The sequence below is a fragment of the Leopardus geoffroyi genome, chromosome B1 (genome assembly GCF_018350155.1).
Source record: "Leopardus geoffroyi isolate Oge1 chromosome B1, O.geoffroyi_Oge1_pat1.0, whole genome shotgun sequence".
NCBI classification, from domain to species: Eukaryota; Metazoa; Chordata; class Mammalia; order Carnivora; family Felidae; genus Leopardus; species Leopardus geoffroyi.
In genome coordinates this window covers 115289180-115301628 of record NC_059327.1, presented here as the reverse complement: position 1 = coordinate 115301628, position 12449 = coordinate 115289180, and the positions used below count along the sequence as shown (strand labels likewise).

The 12449-nt window shown below is 38.2% G+C and overlaps 1 protein-coding gene across 3 annotated transcripts in view; it reads right to left on the bottom strand.

Annotated features, from left to right (window-relative positions):
- Positions 1–8413: 8413 nt before the first annotated feature.
- PAPSS1 (3'-phosphoadenosine 5'-phosphosulfate synthase 1) overlaps positions 8414–12449 on the bottom strand; it is a 111344-nt gene continuing 107308 nt past the window's right edge. For all 3 annotated transcript variants that reach the window (XM_045471053.1, XM_045471046.1, XM_045471058.1), the window contains exon 12: positions 8414–9148. In XM_045471053.1, coding sequence (XP_045327009.1) covers positions 9010–9148 — 139 coding nt within the window. In that variant the 3' untranslated portion in view covers positions 8414–9009. The remainder of the gene's footprint in view (positions 9149–12449) is intronic.

The following is a 12449-nucleotide window of genomic DNA, read 5'->3' as shown; positions in this document are numbered from 1 at the left end:
AAATCTATAAAGATCTCATCAAACTCAACACCCAAAAAACAAATAATCCACTGAAGAAATGGGCAAAAGACATGAATAGACACTTCTCCAAAGAAGACATCCAGATGGCCAACTGACACATGAAAAAATGCTCAACATCACTCATCATCAGGGAAATACAAATCAAAACCACAATGAGATACCACTTTACACCTGTCAGAATGGCTAACATTAACAACTCAGGCAACAACAGATGTTGGCAAGGATGCGGAGAAAGAGGATCTCTTTTGCACTGTTGGTGGCAATGCAAGCTGGTGCAGCCACTTTGGAAAACAGTATGGAGGTTCCTCAAAAAATTAAGAATAGAACTACCCTACAACCCAGCAACTGCACTACTAGGTGTTATCCAAGGAATACAGGTATGCTGTTTCAAAGGGACACATGTACCCCAATGTTTATAGCAATGCTATTGACAATAGCCAAAGTATGGAAAGAGCCCAAATTTCCATCATTGGATGAATGGATAAAGAAGATCTGGTACATATATACAATGGAGTATTACTTGGCAATCAAAAAGAATGAAATCTTGCCATTTGCAACTACATGGATGGAACTGGAGGGTATTATGCTGAACAAAATTAGAGAAAAACAAGTATCATATGATGCCACTCATATGAGGAATTTAAGATACAGAACAGGTGAACATAAGGGAAGAGAAGCAAAAATGATATAAAAACAGGGAGGGGGACAAAACTAGAGATTCTTAAATATAGAGAACAAACAAGGTTGCTAGAGGTGTTGTGGGAGGGGGGATGGGCTAAATGGGTAAGGGGCATCAAGTAATCTACTCCTGAAATCATTGTTGCACTATATGCTAACTTGGATGTAAATTAAAAAAATAAATTATAAAAAAAAAATCTCATTTAACGTAATACCCCCAACTCCCCTATAAATGAAGCTCTTTGCTTTTACCATATCACCTCTGCTCTCTTTCAGAGTTACCCAAGTATAAGTCCTCACTCTAGAGCCCTTTCTAAAAAGATGGCCTTTTAAAACTTTCCATTTAATATAATTTTAATCAGTCAAAATGGAGTTTTCAAGTTTGTCTCTAAGCTATATTTTCTTTTATTGAAGTTCTTTGTTCTCTTTTATTTATCTCTGGTAGTAATAGAAAACTTTTCATGAAAACCTTGAGCGCAATATTTTTAATCCATTAGAGATATGAATAAAAGGAACCAAATCCCTTCCCTATTGTTCCAAAGATGTAAAAATATAAAGAACTTAAGACCCCCAGTACAGCCATTATTCACTATATGGTGACTGCCTTGAGAGATTGGGACATTAAAATTTTTCTTTTGTTCTCGTTTTTTGTAAGGAAACTAAATGCAAAGAAAAGTGTTAATACAATGCACAGGATACAGATTAAAACATCAAAGTCAGGAAATGCAGAGGTGAATGATTTCATAGGAAACTTAGCTCGTGTCCACTGACCACAGGCATAATAATCATCTGTCAGCCCTACTCATCTGGTGTTTCTGCTGCTAAGTTGACCTTCTGGCCACCAACCTTTATGAATCTGTATTTTCCTGGGCAGTTGTTATAAGTACAGAAGTGAACAAACTACTATTGGAATTATTGCTTATTAAAATTCATATTTATTTTTACTCTCTGCAATTTATCTACTTTAAAAATATAATTATTTGTAATCACAAATTTTTAGTTTCTATGACCAGAAGAAATGTTGCTGAATCAACAAGATGCTAAAAACTCTGGTCTATTCAGTAAACAGTTCAGTTAACATAGCCCTGAACTGAGTCAGATTGAATGTCTGACAGTTGAATTATTTGGACATTTAAGTGTCATAAACAACCAATCTCACTCCCGTAATAGGAAACAATTGAACATACATCACCCTGATTTATTTGACTTTGTGGGGTTAAATCTGCTGAAGGTCTTGGATGCCCTCCCCTTAGCCATCTCCCCCTATCTTCCTACTCCCCTCCAAGTCAGAGAAGGGAATGGAAAGGTGAGAGATAGAGACTAAATATGGTGTGGATTGCTCCATTTCCCAAGCCTGTCCCCTCCTCTAGTAGAAACTCTGCCATCAGAACCCCATCAGTCTAGAGCAGAGGTTGGCAAACTCCTTCCAAATAAGGGCCAGCAAATATATTCAGCTTTTCAAGCCAAAAGGTATCTGATTCAACTACTCAACTCTGCTTTTAGAGCACAAGAGCAGCCACAGACAATAAACAAACGCGTGTAGCTATGTTCCAACACAACTTTATTTACAAACACAGGCAGTGAGCCAGGTCATAGTTTGCCATCTCCTGATCTGGGGAACTAGGCTTATCTGTTTCGTTTTGGTGTTTTTTTTCATATTTTATCAAGACTATGGTCCATTTTATAGCTTGGTAACTCAACTTTTTTTTTTTTTTTTTTTTTTTTTACTATATATACACTGTTGCCTAATTCTATTTTATATCTTGTCACCACTATTCAAATTGATTCTATCATTTATCCTCATCATAAAGTTTCTAACCCCTAGTCCAGATGCCTTTATTTCTCTTTACCTTTAACCACAACTCCAATTTCCCCAGCCATTGTCCACTGGGGAGTACAATTGAGTCAGGATACTTGAGCTGTAATACTTGTATTAATCAGTGATTTCTGGAGGTATCTGGGTGTCTCAGTCAGTTGAGTTTCAGATTCTTGGTTTTTGGCTCAAGTCATGATCTCATGGTTTGTGGAGTAGGCTCTGCCTAGGATTCTCTCTCTTCCTCCCCCTCTACCCCTGCCCACTCTCACACACACTCACTCTGTCCCAAAATAAATAAACTTTTTTAAAAAATTAGTGATTGCTATTTAACAAAGCACCCCAAAACTCAGTGGCTTAAAACAATCACTTATTATTTTTCATGAGTCTCTGGGTGAGCTGCTAAGTTATGTCTATCCTCACTTCTCCTAATTTTCTCACTTATTCCTGGTATTATTCCAAATGAACTGATGAAACTATTTCATCTAACTCACCCCTCAAAAATTCATTGAGGTTTTAATTGCCTCAAACACTTAATTGTGAGAAGATTGACATTTCTACGATATTGTCTTTTCACCTAGTACCATAGTATACCGCTCCAATTTTTTAAGGTCCTGCTTCATAGCTTTTCGTAACATTTTATAGTTTTATTCAACTAGACCTGTTTCTTTTCTTTTTAATTTTGTTGCCAAGTATTTTACAGGTTATGTGGCTACCATCTGGGACAGGTTACGTGGCTATCATCTGGGACTGGGGCATTTTGGGTTCACAAACTTGAGAATTTCCCTGTGAAATGTGAAACCGGCCCCCATAGCTGGAGGGCAAGGAGAGAGGGAAGAAAGAGACTAGGCACTCTACATTGGGAGATGGCAAGCTTAAGAAGCAAGGGAACTTACCTAGGAAGCTTCTCTTCGGCAGCCGGAGGACGAGATCTCCCCCATCAGCCCACCGAAATTTTAAAAGATTACATAACAGCCTTAACAGGATTCATTCACACATACTGTCCAGGTGGTCCCCCTAACACACAGCTCTCTCAGGTCGGCAACCGTGGAAACGCGAAGCGCAGGGGAGGGGTGAGGAGCCTCCAGCTGCCGGCCCGCCCACTGTCAGTTCCTGGGTCATTTGGCGGTCACGCTCACCCGATGACCTCCTCCGACAGACATTTTCATTCGTAGTCAAGTATTATTAATACAGAAATTTTTGGTTTTGCACATTTTGGGTGATTTTGGCTTTTGCACATTTATCTTACACCCAACCTCTTTACCAAAGTTAACTTTTAAATTCTCGTCTAGCAAAATCATGTTATACTCAATTTTTATTTCAATTCTCATTTTTAAACTTTTGTTTTCCCCTTCTCCTTTCTTAATATTCTTTACTATGTCAGTTACTGTTATAAGCATTAAACAAAATAACACATGTAAAGCACTTAGCAGTTTCTTGAAAATAAAATAGTAAGTACTCAGGGGTGTCTGGGTGGTTCAATTGGTTAAGCATCCGACTCCGGCTCAGGTCGTGATCTCGAGGTTTGTGGATTTCAGCCGTGCTTCAGGCTCTGTGCTGACTGCTGAGAGTTCTGGAGCCTGCTTCAGATTGTGTCTCCCTCTCTTTCTGCCCCTCTCCTGCTAGTGCACTCTCTCTCTCTCAAAATAAGTAAAAATATTAAAAAAAAAAAAAAATAGTAAGCACTCAGTAAACATTAGCTATTAAGATTTCAATGATTTAAATTTTTTGCTATTCTTTATTCATCACCCTACTCTTAGCTATGAGATCTTTTCACTATGAGCAGGAAAAGAATCCCTATGTGGAAAAGTCTGGGCAACAGTATATAATTTTGTACCTCATATTCCTAATACCATAATACCTGTTATATCCCCAGGAGATGCAAATAATTAGCTAGTAAATGACGCACCACTTATATAGTTCAATTCTAAAAGTCAAATATATTTAAGATTTTTGCTTTAATCAAAGGTGTCAAACAAGCTGAACTCAGCTTTTATCTGAAGTGTAATGCTTGTAAAATGCAGCTTTAATATAACTGATGTTAATTAAAGCAGACCTTCCTCATTAAACTTAATGTTGAGAATAAACTTTCTTTCTAATCCTGATCTACCACTCCTCATATTTTAAAATATATTTCATTGATCTCATTTTTCAAAGTGCCACCATTTTTTCAATGATTCCTTTCTTTTGCATTTGAATTAGTCTATGCTTGTTTTAGACAAATGTGTGTATTTTTCTGCATTTTCCCCTTGCAAAAATGTACTTGTTTTCTTAATCTAGAAAACACAGAAGTTAGACACAAGGAAAATGCAAGGGAAAAAAGCATGGCTGAACCAGGAACAGTGTTTGGATAGTCTTAGATTTGTTGGTTGCTTTTTTTTTTTTTTTTTAACGGTTATTTATTTCTGAGAGAGACAGACAGGTGGAGAGACAGGGAGACAGAGGAACTGAAGCAAGCTCTGAGCTGACAGCACTGAGCCCAGTGTAGGGCTTGCACTCACAAATCTTGATATCATGACCTAAGGTGAAATTGGACCCTTAACCGACTGAGCTACCCAGGTGCCCCTTAGATTTGTTATCTAACATGTATTTGTATTTAGTCACTTTGTGAAGTGGGCTAGAGAACAGTGTTACTATGCACATATTACAAGGTCTTGTCTCAAAGATATTGGGATCACTGTATTTCTTGGCCAAAAGACTACATCTTTAAATATGATGATAAAAGATTACTTTACACACACTGCCTCATAATTCCTGACTATGACCTTCACAGGTAAGGAAACAGGCTTCATGAAGCTGCAGGTCACAACCAACAAGGAATTGGTCAAATTTTATTTCCAAGCCTGAATTCTTAAATCACAAAACTGTACTCTCTCTTAAGCTTGTTCCTTGGCTTAAGCCAAAACATCTAAATATCTAAGCTTTTAACTTTTTTCTTACTCAAATTTCTGTAACGGCTGTATGAGTGGCTCATTGGAATTAGCCCACAACATGTCGAAAATCAAATTTCTATTTCTGCACCTATGTAGAACATTTATATATACATGCCCCTAGATCACACAAGATAACACTAACCACACTGAAGATGAAAGTCTTGTAGGGCAAACTCTGGGCAGCCAGGCAGTGAATCCAGACATGTTGACATTAACTCCTCTTGCTTGAAGCGGCTGGTTTTTCTTGGGGAACTGATTGCGCAGCAAGGCCTCAGTATGCTTACTTTTAACAGATGCCTATGTTCTTTTGGGCAATTGGAGTGGTTGTGCTGCTGGGGAGAACAAACACTTTTCAAAGAGTTTAAGCCAGAGCTGTTGTGAGGAATGCAGTGAGGGAGCTCATATTCTAATTCATTTCAATGCAGAGAAGACAGATCATTACAGATGCTCAGTGCTGGTGCAGGTCTGGGAGAGAGGTCCGTGATGAAATTTTCCATGTTTCATATTTCCTCAAATCTAGGCCCTCAATTCTGGTGCCATTTTCCTTGGGAATTTGGGGAAGCAGGAAGTCAGGATAAGAAGGAGGCTTCAATCTTAACATACCCCTGCTTAGTCACTCCTCAAGTACATATCTTTAGGGAAGCCAGCTTTTACCTCAGTCCAGAAAACACTCGCTCAGAGTTAAGTGGGCAGGATGTTCCTTGTGCCATTTTTATGTAATTATATTCAAGACAATAATGTGTGGATCAGGGAATGGAATCCAGCAGAAATATAACCCAAGAGGTTTGCAGGCCCTCCAAGAAATATACCACACACAGAAAAGAGACCCAGTGGCCAAATACTTCCTTACTTTGTGAGCCAACCAACCCCTGGATACATATGTGCTAGTAAAAATAGACCATGTGTAAGAACCATGACTTCCGAATTTTTCTTGATAAAGTATCTGAATGCTGACTTCCAAGAGACAGACATAATTGCTCCCCTCTTAGATGAAAATAAAACTCAAATATGTGGTCTGGATTACCAGAGTAGAACAAAGAATTGACAGATTTAAAACATTATTTTTGCCAAGATGATTGCACTTTCTTTTCCTCCTTTCTTTAAAAAGGAGTGTTTTTCCATTCTCTTTTCCAGCTGATGGATAGATAAAAAAATGGCACTGAGATTTCCAAGACCACTTGGCAGGAGAGGTTGAATGTAAAAAGGTTGAATGTTTTAAAGATTGGTTTGGGCTCATTTTTATGGACTGGGAAGAGGAAAAATGAAATTTGTATCAGATATTTTGATTAAAGATACACAAACCAACATGTGAACTAGTGGAAATCATTGGGTGCTTCTATTTTCTTCCCCATTTCTCTGCAACACACAAGTGGGTGGCCAATCCCAAGGGCCCAGGGGCATAGAATTACGTTTTCATCATGTCTCTCTTTGGCAGGCTGGAGGCCAGGGGGTACAGTGGGGACCAGATTCAGGAAAGGACAATTACAGATAGAATAGAAATCTACTTTTTAGAACACATTTCATCCTAATGCTATTAATCGTAACTTCTTTTCTTCATGATCTCATCTTGATTTTATGAGTATAAAGGACAAGTTTCCTAAGTGCCAAGTTTTTAAAGATGTTTTTCTTCTGTATTTTTAACTCTTAAATACACAGCTGACAGTAAAAATCATCTTGAAATTTAGCAGTATCAAGATTTTTGTATGAAATACACATTTTCCTCCCATGCTTATGTTATGATCAGGGAGCTTGATGGCAAACAAGAGAAACTCCAGATAATTTTGGTAGCAAAGAAATTTATAGGAAGACTATTGGGTATCTTAGAGAATTGATGGAAAATGCAAGAGAATGAGGCTCAGAAAATGGTATGGAATGAAATGAAGCTGATATGGAAGACTGACCCAAGGTCACACCACTGGAATGTTGTAGACGGGATACTACTTCTGCACAGGAGACCCCATCCCCACGGGCTCCACTTCCACTTGACATCACAGTCCCCAGAATCTCAACTCTACCGCTGCCACCATGAATCCATGATTCGTTTTGTCTCTATATCTTTGCATCACTTCCTACACATTTTCAACACTTTAGGTAGGAGTTTCTAAATTAGCTGAGGTGCTATGTTATACCTTAGCTGTTTGCAGTTGGAGAGGGAAAATCTATGGGGCCCTTCAACCTATGTAGACTTATATAAAGGAGTTCTCCCTTAAAAAAGAGATCTAGAAAATGTGGCACCAAATTAATACCAACTGTCACTTTTAATTGTTCCCGTAAACATATCCATCCATATAACTCTCTACATCACCTAATGAATATTTTTATTCAGTATTCACGAGTGAATAAATCTATCCACTAGAAAATATCTACTCATAGCCTCCATTTTTTTCTATTTACCAACTTTCTCACTGATTCCTTCCATAATCCAATTTTACTGTTTTTACATTTTTCCTTCTATCTCTTTGCCTAGTGATATTTTATTCTCATTTACTTTAATGACAATACACTATCTCCATGTATACTCTGCCATCTCATTTTAATGCTAAATTTTTAAAGAGTAGATCATGATTATTTCACAGAAAGTATGCTTGCAAATCAAAAATGCTGGCATCTCAACCAAAATTGTATATCCAGCTCCTAAATAAACATCTCCACTTGAATAGTCTACTTGAGGATATCCTACAAAAGCAAACTGGATACGATGCCCCCTCCCCAAATGGACCATCATCTCCCTAGCTCTATGGCTAGTACCACCACCTTAGGGTGTTTAAGAATATTAGAGATATTTGGGGAATCTGGTTGAATTTTTGGACAGGATGCATTATCATTTTTCCATTTAAAAATTCACTATGAAAAACAGGAGCTAATTATTAGATTCAAGGAATGGAAAGATGCCTGTATTTTCCCTCCTCCGTCAGAAACTTTTCACAAGAAGGAAAGGTTAAGTGTAAACAAAACAAAAAACATCATATAAATAAGAAGCCAAAAAGTTTAATGTTATTGAATAGATCGAAAGTTCATTCAGGGCTTACACAGATCATAAGAATAGATTATAACAGCTAAGAGATCAATAGCTTCCTGGAAAGAAGGAAGGAAGGAAGCAGTTTATATTTTTCAATGTAGAAAAAGAAAACCTAATTGCTACAGATGTCTTGTAAAATTCCCCAAACGAAGTCTAGCCAAGTTTATTGTTTAGTGGACTTTTTCTTTTTCCAAGGGATGAAAAATGAGATTCAATGTGTATACTATTGGTTACAACTAATATAACAGCTTGAAAAAATCATAAGACAGAAGCATAAATATAATATAAAAAGACAAGATTTTAAAATTGCACTGTAAGAATATTAACTATAATAAGTGGAAAAGATACATTAAAACCAGCAGTGTATTACACTAGTTCAAAACAAAACTCGTAAGGCAGACCAAAACTGACGCTAGTTAAGGAAAGTGGTCTGTGTTGAGGAAGCATGTCCAGACAGACACCACCACAAAAAAATGCCAACAGGAACTACGTGGTCCCTTCGTTACTCAGTTAAGTGTCAAAGGTAGAGTGACAGGGTCAACAGCTTAAGCTTTCTCCAAGGATTTGTAGTATTCCATCAGCACAGTCCAGGCTTTGGGAGCCATAAAGCCTTCCGGAGGTTTCTGGCCTTCTCGGGCAAGTTTGCGCATTCGTGTTCCTGAGATAAATTCAAAGTCTTCATGGCTGAAACAGAAAAAAAAAAAAAAAAAAAAAAGAAAGAAAGAAAGTAAGAAAGAAAATTACATCCCATTTCTAGAATCTTATGGATAGTGAAACTTAAAAATTTTTTTTCATGTTTATTTAATTTTTTTGACAGCGAGGGAGACAGTGTAAGCAGGGGAAGGGCAGAGAGAGAGAGAGAACCCAAAGCAGGCTCTAGTCTCTGAGCTGTCAGCCCAGAGCCCAACACAGGGCTTGAATCCACAAACCTCAAGAATGCCCTGAGCCAAAAAGTCAGACTCTCAACTGATGAACCACCCAGGCGCCCCAGTGACAGTGAAATTTTAAAAAGCATTTCTTCTTCTGTTCATGGTAGATAAGCTTAATGGAAACAAAAAGATCTGGATAAAACATAGTACTGTACTTGTAAATGAATGTTCAATCTGATTTCAAATCTGTCATTGAACAAAAACCACCATACTATCAAAATACCCATTTTTAGAACTAGGAAACAAATTTTAATTGAAATATCTACTGAGATCACTGAAGATTCACATGTAATTGTAAGATATAATACAGCAAGCTCTCATCTATCCTTTATCCAGTTTTCCCCAATGGTAGCATCTTGCCAAACTATAGCATAATATCACAATCAGGTTATCAGTATGAATACAATTTACCAATCTTATTCAGATTTCCCCAGTTTTACTTGTACTCAATTCTCTGTGTATTTAGTTCTGTACAATTAAAAAAAATTTTTTTTAATGTTTTTATTTATTTTTGAGAGAGAGACAGACAGAGCATGAGCAGGGGAGGGGCAGAGAGAGGGGGAGACACAGAATCCGAAGCAAGCTCCAGGCTCCAAGCTGTCAGCACAGAGCCTGACACGGAGCTTGAACTCACGGACTGTGAGATCATGACTTGAGCCAAAGTCGGATGCTCAACCAACTGAGCCACCCAGGCACCCCTAGTTCTGTACAATTTTATTACATATGTAGGTTCACATATCCACCACAGTCAAGATGCATTAACAGTTCCAAAACCTTGAAGATCCCTTGGGGTGTCCTTTTATAGCCATACCCATCTCCCTCCCTCACTTCCTCTTCCTCAGCCCATGGGAACTACTAATTTAGAACTAGAAATTAAAAACAAACAAACAGGGGCACCCGGGTGGTTCAGTCGGTTGAACGTCCGACTTTGGCCCAGATCATGATCTCACAGTTCGTGAGTTTGAGCCCCGCGTCGGGCTCTGTGCGGACAGCTCGGAGCCCGGAGCCTGCTTCAGATTCTGTGTCTTCCTCTCTCTCTGCCCTATCCCCACTCGTGCTCTGTCTCTGTCTTAAAAATAAATAAAACATTAAAAAAAATGAAAAAAAAACAAACAAAAAAACCCATTAAATCCAATTTAGTTATGCAGGCAGAAAGCTCTTTAGGAAGTCTGACTCTGAAAGGTTAAACGTATACTGGAACATTAAAAGAAAACTAATTTTTTAATAGCAAAAACAGGTAAGTAGCAATAAATGATACTCTTCCACTGATACCACCGAAGTATTGTTAGTTTTTCTCATCTTCTTATATTCAAAAACACACAAAGGCCCTTAAACCATTAAGCACTGAGCATGTATGGCTATGGCACAGATTGTCCACTAGTAATTTTATCCTCTTCCCCCAAACAAAAAGAACCAACCTAGATAGCAGACCAGGACCCAGCAAGAGCTCTGGATCACTCGGGTCACCAGATCACAGGCTATGTTTGCTCCTAGCTAACAGCTGTATGTTCCCTCCCACTTCATTATTTGTGGAACATAAATCATAAACTGCCACGTGCTTCTAGAGAGATGCCAAGTATATTTTCTAACTAATAATTACACTTCTAGGAACCTATGTTAAGGAAAAAATCAGATGCACACAGCATCTATGTACAACATCTTTATGTTATGCATAAAGATAGCTAAGTGGAAGTTGTTTTAGGATAGTAAAATACTGTAAATGACCTGAAGGTTAAAGTTTCTAAATAAATTATGGTTTAGCCCTGAGTAAAAGAATCAGGACACAAAACTTTCTATGCAATACAACTACAATTCTGTTAAAAATACAGAGGGTGTGGAGAGAAGGCTATTAACAAATACACCCAAGGGGCGCCTGGGTGGCTCGGTAAGCTGTCCAACTGTTGATTTCAGCTCAGGTCATGATCTCAGCTGTGAGCTTGAGTCCTGTGTTTGGCTCTGCTCTGAGTGTGGAGGCTGCTTCCGATTCTCTTTCTCCCTCTTCCTCTGCCCCTTCCCCACTCAAGCTCTTGCTCTCTCTCTCAAAGGGGGGAAGGAGGGAAGGAACGAAGGAACAAAGGAAGGAGAAATATATGCAAACTGTTTTGTTTTGGAGAGAGAGACAGAGGAAGAGAGCTCCAGCAGAGGAGTGGAGCAGAGGGGAAGGGGGGAAGACAGAGGGAGGGAGAGCGAGAGAGGGAGGGAAGGAGGGAGAGAATATCTTAAGTAGGTTCCATGCTCAGTGCAGAGCCCAACGCAGAACTTAATCCCACGACCCTGGGATCACGACCTGAACTGAAATCAAGAGTCGAAAGTTCAACCAACTGAACCACCCAGGCGCCCCTACCTAAATGTTACAGTGGTTATCTCCATACAGTATTACCACAGTGCTATTAATTTTGCTCATGTTTTCTGTAGTTTTCTAAAAATGATTTTTATCAATTATCAAAATCAAAAAAATCAAATAATTTCTATAACGAGTTAAAAGTTTATTTAAAATAATCTCCAGCCATTTGATTTTAAGTAATTTTTAAAAATTTAACCTTAAATTAACCTGAAACCTCAATACTGCCCCTGATGAAAGCAGATAAATAAGGTCCTGCTATACCATTATGCTTCCTATATTGGTCTCAAAGTAGTTATAATGGCTATTAACTCACACTTATGTACCAGGCATTAACAGTAAAGAGTGTATCTGGATGGTGCTAGCTACACAGAACACATTCAAAACTATTTCTAATTAGGAACTCAATAAATATTTGGTGAAATATAAAAGAATGCAAAAGTGTATGCATAGAAAAATTTTACTGGTTCAATATAGAACGGTGCATATCTGGTCTTAAATGAGTCACTACTCTTCATCTTCTGGCAAAAAAAAGGGAAATGTAGGATTTCTGATTGCTGTGGTTAATTTAAGCTACTTGTATATTCCCTTTTATCTAGTTGTTCCCACTAGAAATTTCTCCATAACTTTCACAACGATCTCTTCCATAATCATCTGCACATCTACCTTCTCTCTGACCTTGCTCACCTCCACTTCAGGCAGGGGAACCCACATA